This window comes from Bactrocera tryoni, chromosome 1, assembly GCF_016617805.1.
Source record: "Bactrocera tryoni isolate S06 chromosome 1, CSIRO_BtryS06_freeze2, whole genome shotgun sequence".
Taxonomy (NCBI): Eukaryota; Metazoa; Arthropoda; class Insecta; order Diptera; family Tephritidae; genus Bactrocera; species Bactrocera tryoni.
In genome coordinates, this window is record NC_052499.1 from 64,836,652 (window position 1) to 64,858,296 (window position 21,645).

General features: G+C 37.1%; 1 protein-coding gene across 4 annotated transcripts in view; it reads left to right on the plus strand.

Annotated features, from left to right (window-relative positions):
• LOC120768979 (proteoglycan Cow) overlaps nucleotides 1–21,645 on the plus strand; it is a 153,698-nt gene that overhangs the window by 92,477 nt on the left and 39,576 nt on the right. For all 4 annotated transcript variants that reach the window (XM_040095815.1, XM_040095786.1, XM_040095806.1 and 1 more), the window contains exons 3-5: nucleotides 10,696–10,768; nucleotides 13,711–13,813; nucleotides 17,255–17,482. In XM_040095815.1, the coding sequence (XP_039951749.1) occupies nucleotides 10,696–10,768; nucleotides 13,711–13,813; nucleotides 17,255–17,482 (404 nt within the window). The remainder of the gene's footprint in view (nucleotides 1–10,695; nucleotides 10,769–13,710; nucleotides 13,814–17,254; nucleotides 17,483–21,645) is intronic.

Sequence of the window (21,645 nt, forward strand, 5' to 3'; positions counted from 1 at the left end):
GTGACGATAGGCTATTTTAGGGGTTATGTGGTAATGATGACGATTCAATTTGCATATAAGAAAATGTTTTAATTTCCGCGTAATTACTCAATCCCTCAACATTTTCATGAAAAGTTAGTCCTCTGTACTTCTGTTTATTGTAAATATTATAATTTCTGTTTCGAAAAGGCTTTATGTGTTATTTAGTTGAACCTTTCTCTTGGCAACTGTCAAGCATTCCATGCTCAAAGATAATATGTACAGGTTTACTAATATATGATTTGTAGATTCTTACTTTGAGCATGTAGTTACACCTACATAGATAAGGCCTGTTCTAATATGGGTTAGATCGCTCCAAAGGACTAAATGAAACATAGAGTAAAAGTTTGCTAGCTTTGGATAGCGCGAAGAGTTACAAAAGATCTTCAGAAGTCGTTCCCGTTAATCGACTATTTATTATTCGGCATCCAGCTGAAATGCAACTTGACATTCAACTGACAAAGTGTAATTTTTTTGGATTCGGGTTTTAACCGCAACCACCACGATACTCTCCACTGGAGCGAACTCCAAGTGCTCCAGCTCCCTGTGGTACCATAATTAAGTCTCCTGAGAGACCTCGTAGCCGAGACTCCTACCAGTTGAGCTTCCATACTGCTGAAGACTGGTGAGCAAGGGTTGGACCCAATACGCACATTGCACGCACACACCATTCACCCAAGAAGCTAACCCTAATTCCCATTTAAACGCCATCGTCGCTTAAACAATTCACGCGTAAACGACCCCAACTGTTCGGCATTCTGACTAGTGGAGATCACAACGCTAACATCTAAACACACACTCAAGCCTCTTCTTAATCTGAATGCAACAGCACGCTGTATAACAATCAGGTCAAAAGGGGAAACACTTAACAAAATCTGCATAGCATCCATTGAGACGATGCGACATACAGGCAAACAGGCGAGCATCGTACAACGCTGTAAGGAGATGAATTTTTGGCACCACAAGACTGTCGTATCTGCTTCCCACCTTACAGCGGTTCCATAAGTGGCACAAGTCACGATATATGGTGCGAACAGCACGACGTCAGAGACCCCAATCACTCCACAAAATGAACCATTCTTTGCCTACCGAATTTCTTGGAGAACTTCCCCGAAACACCGGCTAAATAATTTTCTTAATATACAAAGAACTTGCCGTTTCACAAACTTTTGCCTCCGATATTTTGCCTTCGTGGCAGACATCCCCTTTTTTACTGACTATTTCGTCGGGCTTTTATGATTAAATTCCTTTCAAAGGGCTACTGAGATGGTGGCAACTGTAAGTTCGGTTAGATTTCGGACTTGATATTACTTTTTGATAGCGGACGTTTGAAATGAGCGAATACCTTAGGTATGGCTCAAGATTCTGTTATCAATCTGTTTGTCTGCATCAACTCCTGTCGGGTTAATCAGTTTTCTAAAACTAGATCCAAGCCGTTCCAATATTTGTCTGACGAAAGCTGAATAGGGCTGGAGAAAGTGTGGAAAAGTGTTTACCTCATGGTATATATACCTTCTCGATAGTGTTAAACACCCTATAACAATAGAAAAATGAACCTGAGAGCAAATGCGCAAGTACTGATTTTTGACTTATCAGCAGGGCATTTTGTAACATTTAAGAAACGTCGGAAATACTATAGGCAAAAATATTTAAGTGGTCAATGTGACGACCTGAGTCCATCTATCTATGTTTGTCTGTATGTACTCGAGCTAGGCAGGCAGGCCTACAGGCGTAGGGTAGTATATACCAACTCAACGACCGGAATCAAATGCTTATATGAAAATGTTTTTCATCAGACAAGATCCTTTTACAAAATTTGGCAAGCTTTGGAGAGACTGATGGACTGTTATAATATATAAAGACACGTATTCCGAGGGACTGCAACAAGCTTATTATAAAGATAGGTCAGTGGATGCAACCCTACATACTATCGTGTCATGGATCTACTAGAGTTAAAGAATTCGCTGTTGAGGCTTTCCTTGAAATTGAGGGAGATTTCAATCATGTCCTACCAGAAACAGTCGTAACTGCTCTGCACGGTCTTGGCATTGAAATCCTCATTTTCAGTCTTCTGTGCGACAGAGTGTTTGAAACGAAGAATGGAAAAAGCACGTGCTCGACGAAATGTGAGTCGCGATACACCACAAGGAGGAGTTCTCGTTAACGACCTGCTTAAAAAACTTGAGGATCGTGGCTGCCGGGCGACTGCCTATACAGACGATGTAGCACTTATGGTCAAAGGAAAGTTTCTGAGCACCGTGTACGTGTTGACGCAAGGGCATCTCAGCATCGTCGCAAATTGGGCAGTCGGAAGTAGTCTCGGCATCAACCCAAATAAAACCGAGATAGTTTTATTTACTAGAATATACAAGAGCCCGGTGGCACCGCTGCCGCAAATGGGAAACATCCGTCTGCGACCGGCTACAGTGAAATATCTAGGGCTCACCCGGTATAGGAAGTTTTCATGGAAGGCGAATATAGCAGAAAGAGCAAAAACGGTATCGATACCTTATACTTCTATAGAGGAGCCATTGGCACATGTAGGGGTCTCTCACCGAAAGTGCTCCCTTGGCTCTATGACACCATTGTTAAGCCCAATACGTGCTATGGAGCCTTTATGTGATGGATGGCTCTAGAAAAGACCCCATTTGCAAAGAATACTGTCCCGATAAAGCTGAATTTTTTTAAAAAATGTACCGTAAACAGGTCTTTTTGGACACGCTTGGCCTTGCGAATTTCAATCGCACTTTAGTATATGTGAGAACATTAGTCGAAAACGGCCGGTATTCATCAGATTTGGCTCTGTGTGTTATTTTCTTGTTCCCACACTGAAATTCTCGCACCATGGCACCTGTTTTCAGTCGTTTGAAGATTTAAAACAAAATACGCTGAAGGAGCTAAAGACCATTCGAAAAGCTGCTTATAAAAAATGCTTCAAAGACTGGAAAAATCGGTGACATAACTGTATATCATCTGGTGGGCATTACTTTGAAGTCGACAAAATAAATAATATTTTCGGTTTTATTTAAAATTTCCGGGTACTTTTTTGCCACAATGTATATGTATATAATTGTTTTGAAAGTAAACCATTAAAGCTTTAAACAATTAATTTCAAACGAAATTGATATACCATTCTCCTTCACTCATCATTTTTGAAAATTTGAATTTATCGCGTTTTTATTGTTAACCACCCAGGTGTAGGATGCCTGCCAGTTGTACTGATGTGTGCGATCAATCACGTAATTATATTGTAAATATTTGATATTCTCGAACAATAACACTCGATGCGCTCATTTAACAACTTTTGTTGTTGTCATTTATTTGTTTTTGTTGTTATGTTGCAGTGTCATTTATTGGTTTTAATTTAATCAGCAATTAAGTTTTGATTATAACAAATTTATCTGCATAATAGCATAATAACAATTTTCCAGAAGATACAAACCGCATAACGGTAAATATGAAGGTATGTAGGTTCGACTGCACGTGCGTGAGCACAAACTTTGGTAGGTTTATTGGATGTGCAATGTTGTTAGGTATCTACAATATTTACATATATGTATACTCTGGTATATGTATATGCATGTGGACTTATTAAATTTGTCGGAAACCACAATAATTTGCAGTTCATAATATGTTGAACAAAACATTTAAAATTGATTTATATATACATATATATATTTATATATTTAATATGCATTACAAATACCTGTACACTTATTATACTAATATCGAAGTTAGCTCTTTGATAAATTTGAAAATAATGATTTTATTGCGAAAAATGGAATAAGTTAATTTGGGAAAACTATTATTAGAATAATCAAATTTTGCTTTGTAAAAAATAATAATAGCAAAATTAGTAATAATAATAATAATTAATAATCATGTGCGGAAAAATACGTGAGACAGAAAGGAAGCCGAAAAGGGTCATAATTAAATATCGAAATTTTAGAAAATTATTTAATTTCTTACTTTAATATTTTAATTGGTTAGTGATAACTAAAAGCCTATACATAAAGGATACATTTTATTGACGTCTTCATAAAGCGCTTTACATTGGGGACGCGACAAAAATAGACCGATAGAGACAGCAAACAACGCCATATTTTTCTCTGCTCTTTTGAGATTTCTCTTCAGTAAGGTTTGCCATTTCATCATGAAAGGATATACGATTCAACAACGAGTCGAAATCATTAAAATTTACTACCGAAACTCGGAGTCAGTGGCCCCAACTTTAAGAGCGCTACGTCCAATTTATGGCCGTCATAATCATGCTATCAGATCAACAATTGAGCGCCTAGTGGAAAAATTTGAGTCCACAAGCACAGCACAAAATGTTCGCGTGCCAGTGAGACAAAGCAGTGCCGTGGTGTCGAGAATATTGCTGCCGCTAGCACATCAATTGAGTTGAGAAGACCCAAATCAGTCTCTCACACGCCGTTATCAAACGTAGGGCATCTCTGTGATGTCATTGTGGCGAACTTTGCGAAAAGATCTTGACCTACATCCTTACAAGATTAAATTGATGCCAGAACTGAAGCTTCTTGACCACCGTAATATTCGTATGTTTGTGAACAACTTGAAAATGATCCGGATTTTCATCCAAATGAAGATGATTTTTCGATGAGGCCCATTTCTGACTGAATGGCTTCGTCAATAAGTAAACTATGCGTTATTGGTCAGTCACCATTGCATCACGAAAAGATTACGGTTTGGTGTGGTTTATGGCCGGCGGCGTCATTGGGCCGTACTCCTTCCGTGCCGATCAACACCGGCACTATACTGTGAATCGGAATCGCTACAATTAAATGATGACTGAACATTTTTGTACCGAATAGGATGATATGGACGTGGACAATATGTGGCTCAAAAAGGACGGCGCCAAAAGCCACCCAGCGAATATCACAATCGAATTATTGAAAACCAAGTTTGATGAACGTGTTATCTAAGGAAATGGCCTAGTCAATTAGCCGACTTGGTCGTGCGATTTGACGCCTTTAGACTATTTCCTGTGAAGCCACGTCAAGTCTATGGTCTATGTCAACAAGCCAACGACGATTAATGAACTTCATACGAATATCGAACCTAAAATTGCAGTAGTAACGGCCGATTTATGTTTGAAAACTGTCGAAAATTGTGTTCAGCGTCTGGACTTCTGCAAGCTTGCCCGTGGTGGCCATGCAAACGAAATCGAGATCCATACATAATGGCATCGAACGTACTTTCACAGGAATAAAGAATTTCATTGATATCCAAAATCGTTTTTGTTTTATTTAAAAAACTTTTGCAGCGCTCATATTGAAAAATCCGTTAGAAATATTTATAATACATACATATATTAATTTTTAAATTTTTTCTCAAATCAAGTCGAAACCTTACTTAATAATGTTATGTTTTTACTTTTATAAAAAAAAATAATTTACTGGCAAAACAAAACTTATTTAAAATTGAAAATATGTCATGCATCTGACTTTTAGCATCTGACTAAATTAAACAGGCTCAAAAGTTTTTAATTGCATCATTTTACCACTCATATCGGTTCAACTACCGGTTAACTATCCAAGAGCGCAACTATAGAATTTTTATAAGTTTATAAGGGCTCCTTAGAACCCAATTGACAATTTTAACCGAAACACTTGCGTAGGTGTAAGTGAGCATGCCTTTCTAATGAACAGGTCTCATGAGCTCCACGGTGTGTGTTTTCGCAAAGGAACCTTACTTAAAGCTGTTTAGTTTGATGTTATAGTTGCGCTAGGTAATTACTAGAGTGTGATTGCTGGTTGCTCTCAGAAGTTTGATAAGCTTTAGATTCTTCTATCGAAATCAATTGTCACAGAGCTGTATCTCAACAACTTAAGTTGGTACAACAGACGAACAGAGAGACGTGCATTAAATCGACTCAGCTTGTCACGAGGTTCACTTATACTCGTATATTTATATATACTTTATGCGGTCTCCAACGTTTTGTGCTGAAAATTATAAACTTCGTGGCAAACTAGCTTCTGTTCAGGGTATAATGAGATCAATGAATATACCCACAACCTGATTAATAATCAAAATAATTAGCTAAGTTTACTTTAACTTATGCCACTTTAACATATAGCCAAAAAAATAATTAATTGTTGTGCCTAATTTGAATGAAATACAAATTTGAAGAATTTGCATCGAAAAAAAATTTCAGACTAATATAAATGTAAATGTTTTAATTCATTCAAGCTAACTCAATATTAAAATATCAATCATATACCGTTATTAATATATGTATGTATGGTATGCATTAATTACATTAAAACACCTTTTTGGTGAATTCACGGTGATTTCATCGAAAATTCGAAAATTAATTGGCTTCTCAATTGACAACTTTCAATTAAATTAAAGTAGGTCGAATTAAGTTTTTCACTCCGAGTTTATGTCAATTATGCGCACTGAACAACAGCAATTATCGCAAAGCTAACAGAATTCCAATATTTGACTTTTTCGATTGTTGTTTTTGTTTTTGCTACGATTGGCTTTTAATTGAGTTTGATGCTTTGTAAAGTGCAGTGACCCCTCCCTGCCTTTGTTCCAAACCGCTGCCGTTGACAAAATTTGAAATAACATTTAGTTAAGTAATGAAGCCGGTCATTTAATCAAAAACATTTGAATTTATTTTGTTGTTTGAGTTTCGGCTGGCATTTATAAAGCAAGTGCTTCAGCGTTTTACATAAGAAATATTAAAGGCTGGTGTATTCTTTGAAGCTAGTTTGTAGTGGGGGGTCTCTCATCCGAGGCTGTTTACTTCCTTTCATTGTAGTGTTTTTTTTACGTGGCGGATGCCAAATCCAGCACACAACCCTGAAGAGGGGGTATCACTTTAGCTCGCATTAAAACGGATGTCCTCTGTTCTATATTTTGTCCAAGACCGGAAAACGTAAGCTGCTTGAGCCATAGGTAAAATAATCGTCTCTGTTCAAATGAGTAGAGCTCAGAGAACTTTACTCATTTGCGTGAGCTTCTTCAAATGGCAGAAACTTCAAATTTAGTATTTATCATCATTCGAAAGAACATTTTTGGCATTTTAAAGAATATATTTAAAAAATATCTCTTTCGTACTTTATCCGCCGCTACGTCGCAGAGATCCGTTTAGTCCAATTTTCGATGACTCGTTCGAGGACTTCGACTGGTAACATGCATTATGACACGCGTTATGTTTTGCTCCACAGACTGAATCGAAGCGGGATTGTCCGCATTGGCTATTGACCATACATATCCACACATGATGTTTGGCGTTGCCTCAATATATCCATTAATTGATCCGATGGTGGATCGTATCAACAGTCATCAAAAAGTCGGTTATCATGGCGCGATAACAGTAGCCATTGAAGGTTACGGTTTCATCGGCATCATTTTTTAAAAAATAGGGACTGATGATTCTACCGGCCTACAAACCACACCAAACCGTTGTTTTTTTTCTTGTATACATATCTATTGAGCCAGAAATGGGTCTCATTGCCGAGCAAAGTTTAACTCGAAAACGTCGGATCTACTTAGAACTCTTCAAGAACCCTTAGAGCGAAGCGATATCGTTTGCGAAGTTCGAGCTGCTACAGTTCTTGCACAAGCTATATTTTGTACACTTTCAAGTCAAGATCTCCATGTAAAATGCTCCAAGTCGTTTCATATGTCAATCCGAGTTGCTGCGAATGGCGTCGGAATAACTTTCCACGGTCTTCGTGTACACTCTCAGCTTTGGTTGCTATATTTTCTTCACTGCGTGCTGTGGACGTGGTCTATTCGGTCGAATACTATCCAATAACGAATGCAGGATCTGAAGTTGGGTGATGGTGTTGCGTACAGTTTGCTCAGTAGGCCGATTATGTTGACCATAAGTCTCAATTTAAGTGCGCGCAACACATTCTTCAAAGAACGTGAATTTTCGTAATTAAGTTGAACGATTTGTAAACTTTGTTCAGGCGTAAGTCTTTCCATGATATAATGCAAAACAATATTGAACAAAAATTATGTGACAGATTGACACGACTCTGCGACTTTGCAGTGAAATGGCTAGTGAAATTCAAGACTTATTAAATTCCCTGAAAAATTATTTAAATAGAGATTCGTACTCATTTCTAGCTTGCAGCTTGTTATGAGGCAGACCTATTTTTCATGAAAGCACTCCAAAATGCCAGCGCCCCGTCATAGTTGATTTAAATTTGTATATACTCTTTCAATACCTAATTAGTATGTACTTGGCCTTATTCCTATCACATTTGAGCCACTTTTTGTTGGTTAGAAACCGACTCCAACTGTTCATAACAAAGAATATGTGCTTTAAGCCTTCCTTCAGGTGGTGACTACACTGCATAAGGCCAGCAATGCGGCGTGTCAATCCTATGAATATGTTTACTTTCTGAATCTTCCCGTAGTTATTTAGCAGAACTTCTCCATTTACCTCTAGAGGGCAACCTCACACAAAAGTGACTATTGAAATCTAACCATTAAAGTACACAGTCTGATTTACTTATGTTTAGCTGGTTCAGCATAACGCTATGTACAAATTCTTTCTGATCTCAACCCCCTAATTTCTTTATGCTGATAGTAGAACTGCTTGCTACTTTCCGAGTAACACGTCTATGGGCAGTTGATGTAGGAGCATATTAAGCGCCTCTGTCGGATATGACAGCCCCTGGTAAGCCCTGTGCAGGCTGCCCTTTGTATTCCATTTAATATTTTATACATATATACACTTCATGCAAACATGATTTAATCTTAATTACCTTCATCATACCATAATTTTTAATTAAACATATATATATACATATAGATATATATCCATAATGCTACAAAAACTCTTAAAACATCATTAAATTGTAATCAACAAGCAATTATTTCAAATTACAACCAAAATACGAATAGTGTAGCACAAGAAATGTGTGATTGCCATTTACCATATGCGAGTAATAAATGTACAATACTCAACGCATACACGCCGTAAATATTATTTAAGAATATTTCCATATATGTATGTAACCTCTATACGCACAGCAATCACAGTAATCAATATTACTCATACGCCATGTAGGCCTTGCATGCATATTTGCGACATCAAGTGAGTACTCGTGTTATCTTTGCATTAACGGTTTACTCGTGAAGTATGTGGAGTAATTTTCGGACTCATTGCCATGCCTAGCGAAGCAGTCATTAAAAAACAATGCATGTCAATATACATTATTTGATAAATGTATGTAACAGGTGATCCAAGTAGAGATACTTTTTCCAATAGTTTTTTTTTTTACAGATCACGCGTAAGTCTTGTCAAGCTGTACTGCTATTTTTGTTCAGTATGGTTTGGCATTTCATCATAGAAAGACTTATGCCTGAACAACGTTTACAAATCGCTCAACTTTATTACGAAAATTCACGTTCTGTAAAGATTGTGTTTCGCGCGCTTCGCTCAATCGGACTATTGAGTATTCGCAACATCATCACCCATATTGAGACCCAGCATTCATTATTGGATAATATTAAACTGAATGAGCTACGTACAGCAGTGAAGAGAAAATAGCAACCTTAGCTGAGAGTGTACACGAAGACCGTAGAGAATCGATTCGACGTCGTTCTCAGCAACTCGGACTGGCCTATAAAACGAATTGGCGCATTTGACGTGATGATCTTAAATTGAAATGGTACAAAATTCAGCTTGTGCAAGAACTGAAGCCGCTCGACTAGGCCAAGTGACATCGCTTCGCTCTATGGTCGCTTGAAAAATTCGAAGTAGATACGACGTTTTCGAGCCAAATTTTGTTTAGCAATGAGACCCATTTCTAGCTCAATAGGTGTGTAAACAAGCAAAATTGCCGAATTTGGGACGAAGAGTAATCTGAAGAGATTCTAAGACTGTAATTTTATCCAAGAAAAATAACGGTTTGTAGGCCGGTATAATCACAGGTCCCTATTTCTTCAAAAATGATTACGGTGAGAACGTAACCCTCAAAGGGCGATCGTTATTGCACCATGGTAACCAATTTTTTGGTGCCTGAGATTTAAGCTCATGATCTCAGCGAGATTTGATTTCAACAAGAGCAGCAATCAATGAGTCTATTGAGAGAACACTTTTGATCCGGTCGATTCGAAACCAAGATCGTGTGTTATCGCAGTTAGACTTTTTTCTGTGGGGTGTATAATTCTAAAGTCTATGCGGACAATCCCGCTTCGGTTAGACTTTAGGGCAAAACTTCACGAGTGTCATTCCCCAGTTATCAGTCGAAATGTTCGAACGAGTCATTGATAATTGGATTCAACGACATGACTATCTGAGACGTAGCCGCGGCCAACATTTGAAAGGGATAATCTTCAAAAAATAAGTGCCTCAGAATATTCTTTCGAATGATAACAAACATTCCGAATTAAGTTTGAAGTTTCTGCATTTTTTCTTAAAAAACAAAAAATTGGTAACCTCGAAATGGATCACCCTTTATGTATATATAAATAATTAATTTAAACGCCACAGCATGCTGCTTCACAATTCGCCATTTTCTAGGATACAATTTAAAAATTTCTACGTTGCTTTTTTCTCGCTGGCGCATTAATACACTTGAATTCACATGTGTAATTGAATTTTTATTATATATTTACATTTTATGTGTCTGTATGAGCATATGTGTAACGGTGTGTTTTCTCTTTTACGCCTGTTTCTTGCAGATAAATAAAAACTCGCAAGTGCCCTCGAAGAGCAGCAATGGTGAACGCAAGCGCTGGATTCACGATCCTACAAGTGAGTATGACTGTAACACACACATATGTATGTATATATAAATGTGTTTTTAAATGCTACATAAATCTGCAAATAAATGTGTGCTGCTGGAAGCGTAAATTTCTCTATTTTTTTGGGCGCCGTTGCAAACACACACACGCTCGTACGGTCGTAAAGCCAGCAGGTGACCGCGATTTATTGCGCACGCCTTCATTTCATTCCCAAAGACATTAAGTGTCGGGCGGCTGAGCGCGGAAGAATCGCTTGAAAAATGCAGCTGATGTGCAGCTGAGGCATATATGTGTGAGTGTAAACATAAAATATATGCGCGATTCATAAGCTCCATGGTGGATTAAAAAATGTTTAAGCGCTCTATTTGAGTGATGGTGACACATGTGTATGTACTTCTATATGCTTTTAATTAAATTAACACATGATACTATACGTTGCACTTGGAAATTAAGAAATATCCTCCCTTTCACTTTTAATAACAATCTTTTTTTCTTTCTTCTCGATTGTCGCTTGGACCAAAGTTGTTTAAGTGGTTTCTATGCTCTTGGCAGTTAACACCAATTGATGGTGATTACGATAGAAGGCAAGTTCATCTCGCTCCCCGCTTTTTTAACAGCAGGACATCATCGCATCGCAAGAACCCTTCGCCCCAATTGAAATTGTTTTAAGTTCAATGAAATAATTGAGAAAAGGCACTTAATTCAGCAAAGTTATGTGACTCTGTAGCTGGCGGTGCTACGAATTTTTCTAAAGTTACTTTTATCGAATGTTTGTCTCATTTTAAGTCTAATATTAAAGAGTCAGTTTAATCTTAGGCTATAACTTAAGGAAGTCAAAAAGTATGACTCCCACCATTTCGGTTTGCTGTTCTTTGGAACATTAGAACTCAAGAGATGTGTTAAGAAAATAATGGGAATTTTAAAATTTCTTAGAATGATAGACTTTATCAGTGTGGTTTTAGGCCTAGAAAATTAACAACTGAGTAGTTATTCACCATGCGCCAAAAAACTCGTGAAAAATGGATCGACACACACCATCTCTTTGTCGATTTCAATGCTGCTTTTGACAGCACGAAAAGGAGCTGTCTTTATGCCGCTGTCTGAATTTCGTATCCCCGCAAAGCTAATACGGCTGTGTAAACTGGCGTTGAGCAATAGCAAAAGATTCCTCAGGATCGGGAAGGACCCCTCCAAGCCATTCGATACTAAACGAAGTTTCAGACAAGGTGATTAACAAAGGATAAAACTGGGATCCAAGGGTCACAAGGGGTCAGAAGGGTGGTTCTCAGATGAATTTTTGTTGAAAAAAAGAAATAAACTCTATAAACAAATATTTTCTTATTATACCCTGAACAATTTTCCTTGAAGTTTCTAACAACCAAAAGAACCCTATAAAATTTATATAACGGTTGTTCTAAGTAGCGATAATCTTTTCAATGGGCTTTTTTGACAGATCACGCATGAATGGTGTCAAGCTGTCATGTTATTTTTGTTCAGTATTGCTTGGCATTTCCTCATGGAAAGACTTAAGTCTGAACAAGGTTTACAAATCGTTCAACTTTATTATGAAAATTCACAATCTGTAAAGAATGTGTATCGCGCGCTTCGCTCAACTTATGGTCAACATAATCGACCTACTGAGCAAACTGTTCGCAACACCATCACCCATCTTGAGACCCAGCATTCATTATTGTATAATATTCGACCCAATAGACTACGTCCAACACGCAGTAAAAAAAATATGGCAGCCGTAGATGAGACTGTACACTAAGACCGTTGAGAGTTGATTCGGCGCCGTTCGCAGCAACTCGGACTGACTTCTAAATCTTAAATTAAAAGCATACAAAATACAGCCTGTGCAAGGACTGAAACCGCTCGACCTTCCCAAGCGATATCGCTTCATTTTATGAGCTCTTAAAAAGTTCCAAGAAGATCCAACGTCTTCGAGTCAAAATTTTGTTTAGCGATGGGGCCGACGGCGTAACTTCACATAAATTGTTTCATGTTTTGGTCCGGTCATTTTGCCACCAAGATCGTCTGATATCACACCGTTACACTTTTTCCTGCGGGGTATGTAAAGTCTAAATTCTATGCGGACAATCCCGCTTCGATTAGGCCTTAGAGCAACGCACCACGCGTGCAATTCCCCAGTTACCGGTCAAAATGCTCCAAGGAGTCACCGATAATTGGACTCAACGGATGGACCATCTGAGACGTAGCCGCAACTACCATTTGAAAGAGATGTTTTTCAAAAAATAAATGCCGGAGAATGTAATTTGAGTGATAATAAACATTCCTATTAAATTTTAAATTTTTGTGTTTTGTTGGTATCCTTTTCAATCCAAATATCTGCTCATTTGTCAAATCCTCTGATATCGGACCACTATAGCATATTGTTGTCATATAAACTGATCGATAGATATCAGGTCCTGTTTCCGCAGAAATTTCTAAGGTCGGACAACCATTGCATATATATAGCTGCCATATAACTAACTGGCCAAAATCAAGATAAAGATTTTTTTTCCATTTTATAGTATAAAACTGTGTAGGTAGTATATTTTCATTGCAACGGAAGTTAACGACATTTCTTATTTAAGCTCAAATCAGTTTTAAAGTTGAACTTTTGCGCATTCGAACCACCCTGTACTAAATACCACAGCCAACAGCACAGCTAGGTAAGGGACTATTTGCTTTTAATTTGTAAGAGGCGGGAAAATGAAATTACTAAAGTTATTCGCCGTTAAAGTCAGAAAAGGTCGTCGGCTGGCAACGGTTGCACAGGTGATATGACTGCGAGATAATGTAATAAAAACCGCTCATTATAAGGAATTAACATCATTTGTACAGCTCTGCTGGAAATATAGCTTATGCGCACGCACACATTTTGTATAACTGCTTATTCACTGTTTGTAATTATTTAACCTTTTTGTTTGCATTTCACCCACTCGACAGGTGACCTCTGCCGGCCGTTAAATTGCAAGAAGCGTGAAATCTGTCTGCTGGAGGATGAGTACAGCGCTGTGTGTGTGTCGAAGCGTGACTTACACAAGAACCGGTAAGTGGAGAGTTACTTGAAAATAGTGATAAAACGTAAAAATATAATAATAAAATGTAAAAATAAAATAAATTTGAGTTAAAAAAACTAAAAAGTATTTCTGAAAGTTTGAAAAACTGGAAGGTCAGAAGTGAAACTTCTTTGGGTGTATATTTTATATCCATTTTGTGTTAATAGTTTATTTAATAAAACAATATTATCACATGATTTTTTTTTTTTAATATGCCAACCCTCCATAAAAATATGTGTTGCTGTAAAATTGCTTAAACCTATTCAGAATTTATACACAACTGTAATGCTTTTTATTTTATCAAAAAAAAAATTTTAAATTTCTCAAACAACAGCAAACATTCCTAGAAATGTGAACAATTACTGTAGTTATACCCTAAATATGTACAGATGTCTATCCATCTGTGAACTCGTCCCTCAGGTTTTGAGATATCGCTCTGAAATTTTGCAAATGTCTTTAACTCCACAGAAAGCTGCTCTCTGGTCAGAACTATCAACTATCGGATCACGAAAGCTGTCATACAAACTAAACGATCAGATACAAGTTCTTGTATCCGAAAGTTTTTTCTTCCACAAGACACCCCACCACCACCACTTGGCATATATTTATTATAATCCAAAGCCGCGATATAATTTTCGAACATATTTAATGGGGAATGTTTATTATCGTTCGAAAGAATTTTTTGACATTTATTTTTTGAAGGCTAATATGGTCCATCCGTTGAGTTCCAGTTTCGATGACTCGTTCGAGCATTTCCACTGGTAACTGGCGAATGACACACCTGATGTTTTGCTCCAAGGCCAGAATCGAAGCGGAATCGTCCACTGATATCTGACGATCTTGATGGCCAATTGATCAACCTAAAACATGAAATTATCTACTCAACGAAGGGTTCTCTCAATGAATCCTTCAATTCACGCGAGCAAATAAGATCACGAGCTTCAATTTCAGCCATCAAATAGTCGATTATCAAGGCGCGAATAACGGTCACCATTGACGGTTACGTTCTCACCCGCATAATTTTTGAAGAAATATGGACCGATGATTCCACCGGCTCACAAACCACACCAAACCGTTGGTTCTTCTGGATGAAATGGCAGTTCTTGAATCCTTCCAAGATGCTCATCGTCTCAAATGCCTAATTGTTTACATAACCACTGAGCAAGAAATTGTCCTCATCGCTGAACAAAATTTAGTTCGAAATGTCGGATCTACTTGGAACTTTTCAAGAGCCTATAGAAAACTGTTTTTGTACCCTTTCACTGTAAGATGTCGACGTAAAAATGCGGAAAGTCGTTCCATACCTCAGTCCGAGTTGCTGCGAACGGCGCCGAATCGACTCCCCACGGCCTTCGTGTACACTCTGGGCTACGGCTGCTATGGTAAATTTTCTTCACTGCGTACTAAACGTGATCTATTAGGTCGAATATTATCCAATAGTGAATGCTGGGTGTTAAGATTTTACGCGTAAGTCTTTCGATGATGAAATGCTAAACAATACTGAACAAAAATAACATGACAGCTTGATACGACTCATGCGTAAGCTGTCAAACAAAAGCTACGTATATTCGAAAGAGTATTTCTACTTGGATCACCCGTTAGCTGTCACGTATGCTATACAAATGCAACTGTTAAGGGTAGTATTGTTGCTAAGGTGCAGCCTCTAAACTCCATTTGTTCAATTTTATTAAATAAAAAATTTTATAAGTGGCAACACTGGTCAAAAATAATAATCTGGTAAAGATTTCTGTTGTTTTAAAAATATATGGACTTTCTAAAATTTTTATAATTTTTTTAATTTAATATTTTTAATTGTTATTTTTAATATGGCAACTCTATTTCTATTAACTTCATTGTAACATCCTCTTTACTTTTTTAGTTCATAGCCATATTACTGTGTTTTAGTTACATTTTAAATTTCTGAAATTGATTTATTCGAAAAGGTGGCAACATTTCCATTATTTGAACTGTAACCGCTTTTATCAGTGTTGGCTCTCTTTCGAATGTTTCGTTTATGTACAAATTTTTATACCCTGAACAGGGTATATTAAGTTTGTCACGAAGTTTGTAACACCCAGAAGGAATCGTCGGAGACCCTATAAAGTATATATATAAATGATCAGTATGTCGAACTGAGTCGATTTAGCCATGTCCGTCTGTCCGTCTGTCTGTATATATACGAACTAGTCTCTCAGTTTTTAAGATATCGTTTTGAAATTTTGCAAACGTCATTTTCTCCTCAAGAAGCTGCTCATTTGTCGGAACGGCCGATATCGGTTCACTATAACATATAGCTGCCATACAAACTGAACGATCGGAATCAAATGCTTGTATGGACCACTTTCACATTTGACAAGATATATTCACGAAATTTGATATATGTTATTTTTTAAGGCAACAATGTAATCTCTAAAAAACTTGTTTAGAACGGATTACTATAGCATACTGTGAAGGGTATTTAGCTTCGGTGCAACCGAAGTTAACGTTTTTTCTTGTTCAATATCACATTGGCACCCAAATGGAAGGTATTATTTTGCTTTGAACTACATATATACATGTATGTATGTGGGTACTGTACCGAGAAATTTTCAGAATATTTAATCAGAAGGTGGCAACCTTCCTTTTAGCTTTAATTTTTCTTCTGCCTCCTCTGTTCTGCTCCTTGACTTTGCGCAATTAATTTTTCATTTTATATAAGTTTTCAGTATACATATTTCAAACAGGTGGCAACTTTTCAACTGTCTTTTTTTGTTTTTTTTTGTAACATGCGAGTATCCAAGCAAACTCAAAATAATAATGAGACCAACCAAAAAATAGTAGTTCTCTACATAATAAAAGCGTGACGCAATTTCGTTGCGTAACACATTTTCGTTGCAGACAAACATTATCTTTCGCATACAAAGAAATTTCACTTCCTAAAGCAAAAACTTTAGCGCATTAGCACGAAAGAGCACTTACCCATACACCTACAAGATTACATTAAAAATGTATTTTTTGTTGTTGTACTGCTTTGAAGTTTCCACAAATTATCCCGCCCACAAATCCGCTTACCAACCTGGCCTATCATTTTAAAATCCCAATTGGCCTATTCTCTGTTATAAAATTAAGTGCAGCATTCAACCCTTCAGAATTCCCCTTCAAAAATCATCCTGCACTCGGGCTACACGAGTGGCTCTCGTACAAAAAAGTTTAATTATGCCTTAGCTCACCTTTATCACCTTTTATTTGTAAGTATGTATTGCAACAATTCACCAACGCCATTAAGCTCCCACTTCCGCACATCCTTCTCATATGACAGTCACAATCTCCCTTTCTCTTACACATCCACACACACACACATACATACATACATAGCGCTCACGTAGCAAACTCTCCTGCACAGCCGTTGAACTAATTATTTTTGTCTTATCTTTTCGTCACCGATCCTGTAGTGATGAAATAATCACGAAAGCCAAGTACTTGGAGGAGGAGGCGGCTAAGCGGCGCGTCAATAAGGACAACGCCAACAACAACAACATCAATATTAACAACAACAGCGAGAATGACAATGATGATGAGGATGCGAAGAATTTCAGCTCGGACGAGGAGTCCCGTGAGGATGATGTCTTCTATGAGAACAACAATACTGCCGGCGATAAGGATGACGAAGAGGATGAAGAGTGAGTCAAAAGCTTGAAATAATGAAATTAGTCGATATTATCTCTAAATGACTGGGCCTGGTTTGTGGCATCAAAAATGTTTGATTTTTCACATTTCATTAATTAACGGTAATTTCGAATGCACGAATGGTGGCACGCTGGCTGAGCAGTTGCTTGTTTGGTTGATTTCATGCAGCACACGGTTTGGGGCGCCTGAAAGCATGCTATGAATATGATATGGTTGAAAATGTGTGTGTGTATGTGCGAATGACTGGCACGTGGCTGTCGCACATGCTTTGGTGTGTGCTTGAAATCGTTGTAGTTTGTTGTTTTTGTATGCTCAATATGTGCACATGTGTGCGTGCAAATGTAAATATGCCCGAATATGTCACCGCACGCATCACTCCACGTCCGATTTCATTAACCAGTCTGTATGCTTTTTCAAGCTTGTTTACAAAAGCGTGCATGTGCATGTGTGTGTGCGTGTGTGTTTGTGCTTAAAAGTGCCGTGGCATGGTGTGTTTATTTATTTGTCCGGTTTTCAGTTTTGTTTTTTTGTTGTCTCACTGTGTACAGCTCTGTGATGTGCTCTATGCCATTGAGTCGCAAAAGATTAAACGACTTTCAAAATAGGTCACTTATGCCCTGTCGCAAAGTTTGTTGTACAGCACAAACGGTCTTTCCGCGGTGCGAACAATCGAAAGAAAAAAGATTTGCAAACAACTGTGGCACTATTGTAGGTGGTTGGCGATTTAAATCTCATTTTGTTAAAGGGCTTTGTAAGGAAAGTGGAGGAAACAAAAAAACAGCTATAATTCGCCTCGTGAAAACAGTGACTTTTCGTTTGATACAATTTTTTGTTGCAAAAATTTAGTTTCCAAATTCATAACATATACATACATAACTTTTTCGTTTATAATTTTTCCCAAAATCATATTAAATGATATATTGTGATACATACATATATTTTCATTTTTAAAAGGTCGATACTCGTTTTTAAGAAAATCTTTTAAATTGACTGAAATATTATCTTGCTTTAAAGTTAAATATTTATCACAGTGTTAGAAAATCCGATCTGGAGAAACTCCTAGTTTGGTTGAAGATTGATTTTAATATACACAATAATTGAGTATTTGGCATAACTTTGTTTATGATGCGGGACTTAAACAAAAAATCTTGTAGAAGTGTCTAGGAAAATATTCTGTATCACGAACACAAGTTCACGAATATGGCGTCGAAAATGACCAATAATTTGGCGAATGGAGGCTTATAACCGGTATATTTGGATTAAGCGTTGGAATGTTTGTATTGGTTCAGTAGCCTATTTTAAAGGCGATAATTAAGTTTTGCATTATAATGAGTAAAAATATATATATTTTTTTGCAGTCTCTCAGTTCCCTTCAACCTTGTACGAAAATTGAATATATTGTGAAAAAGTACTTTGATATTTTAATAAAACGCAAAGTATTTAATTACTCATCAAACTTTTTTTGTTGTCTTCAAAGTAATCCCCACCAGATGTAATACACTTATTCTAACGGTTTTTTCAATTCTCGAAACACTTTTCATAAGCACTTTTTGGGATGGCCTTCAGCTCCATCAGCGAATTTTGTTTTATCTCTTCGGTCGACTGAAAACGTGTTCCACGGAGCGTCAATTTCAGTTTGGTGAACAAGAAAAAATCATACAGACCCAATTCTGCTGAATACGGCGGTTTATCAATGGTATTCATTGCATTTTTGGCTATAAATACGATCACATTCGTACAGTTTTTGAAAAAGAAATCAGTTTTATCGGGACGAGTCGAGCGAAAACACTTTTCATACCCAAAATATCCACCAAAATCATTCGCACGAACTCGCAAAAGATGTTGAGCACTCTTGCCATCTCTCCAACACTTGCCTGAAAGATTTTCAAGCACCATATCCTTCAGTTTTTTAATGTGTTCATCAGTTGAAGAAGTCAAAGGTCGTCCAGAACGTGGCATGTCTTCAACGATCTCTCGACCTTACAGGATTTTTACCACTCGTAGGATTGTGCTTTTGTTAAAACTCAATTACCGTAAGCCTTTTCCAAGATTCACAATGATTCCACAAACGAAATTTGGTTGGAAATATAAAATTTGTCTCAGATTCATTATTCGATATTTTTATCCATCGTGAAAATCGCAGTGCCTCAGATAGTCAATTCCTTGAGTTAAGTCACTGGTAGTCATACCAATCTAGAAAAAAAATCGACAAATCGGTTTTCGCCGAAATTTAAATTTAAAAGTCTTACTATTTCTTGCCCACAGTAGTAGAAGCATACTTTTCATAAACGCTTTAAAATAGTAATAGTAATAAATTAAAATAGCGAGTATTTTTTAATCCATAAGTATGCACATAAATATTCTATATACGCGGTCTCATTAATAGCTGACCGCCTGCATATGCAACTAAATGCAAATAATAGTTTACACTGAAGCAAAGCACATGGCATTTTAAGTGAAATATAACGGTTGCCAATACACATATGTAACTACCTATGTACATATGGATGAGTTTCCACTAGTATGCGTGTAAAAAACGCAATTACTTGTTGCTTAGTATGCACGTGTATGTACATAGGTATGTATATTGGCACAGAACTTTTTATATAAAAGAGTAAGTGTGTATTTTATTGGCCAGTTGGCGTTATATTTTTGCTTACAGTTTTAAGTTTAATATTAAAGTTGGCGGCATACTATAAAAAATGTATATACACATACACACACAGGCACACATATATTATATATATTTATAGCCCCTGGTTTTGACAATAAGCACCATGTCCACTGGAAATACCTGCAATGCCGTCATCCTCCCAAAGGCAACGTCATCGCATTGTTTCGACAGTTTTTTCCCCACTTCGACATCAATGCCAGCGCAACAATAACAATAAAATGAGGCAACCATGGCAATAATCGACATAAAATTGCTATACAAATGTTTATGCGGTAGATATGTAACATATTAGGGAGGTTCTTATCTGATATTTGAGAATACGTAGTTAAGCGTTCTTCTTTAAATGAACTTTGGCATACAAGTTTTTGTTACAAAAACAAAAAGGAACAGAAATATGAGAGAGAATATAAATTTTTGTCCTACAGTCTTTGCTTCGAACGGAAAGGGGCTGACACATCGAGATGACTGCAGAAAATGTCAAAAGCAAGACGTCAGAGAAACCCTGTAGCATCTCTTGTGCACTTGCCCCGTACTTGCAAGACAACGTTTCAAGCATTCATGAGTTCTTGCTCACTCTGGAAGAGTAGTAGTGAGGCCATAGAACCTATTGAAATTCATCTCAATCGCAGGCATTCTAAAGGATGACTACTTCTCTTGAACTATGTAACTCCACTTCATTAAAATTTAAGGTGAATTTCAATAGGTTCCACGGCCTCACTATTGGCACCTCTGGCATCGCTAAGGACCATTAACTGGTCATTGCGCGGCTTACAAGCCTACCAGATTAACATAACCTAAAAGTACGATTTTTTAGCCAATACTTTGACCTGAAGATACTACGAAACCTTTTTCAAGAACTGATACATTTAGATAGTGTTGAAACAGCAGAGATTCAGGTTGTTAAAGGTAAGCAGAAAATGTTATCCAACCACACTTGAGGGGTGCTGTCGAGATATAAAAGTTTATCGTAATATAGAGTAATTTTCAAAATATCAATGACTGTATAATGAAAGACATATATTCTGGAGGGAAAAATGCTAGATAGCCTTGAAGTTTTAACTCAGAAAATATACTAACTTTAAACATATAGGTCACTTCTCACTTTTTCTGATTGCGAAATATAATATAAAGGGTGATTCTTTTCTAGATTTTCTAATTTTTTAAGAAACAACACAGAAACTTCAAATTTGATGGAAAATGTTTATTATCATTCGAAAGAATATTCTTTGACATTTATTTTTTGAATATTTTCGCTTTCAAAAGTTGGCTGCGGCTACGCCTCAGATGGTCCATCCGTTGAGTCCAATTTTCGATGACTCATTCCAGATTTCTACTGGTAACTGGAAAGTGAAACGCGTGCTGGTTTGTTCCAAGGCCTGAATTGAAGCGGGATTGTCCGCATAAGCTTTAGACTTTACATATTGACCGACCCAAAACGTAAAATTCTCTCACCGAATTGTTCTCTTAATAAATTCATTGGGT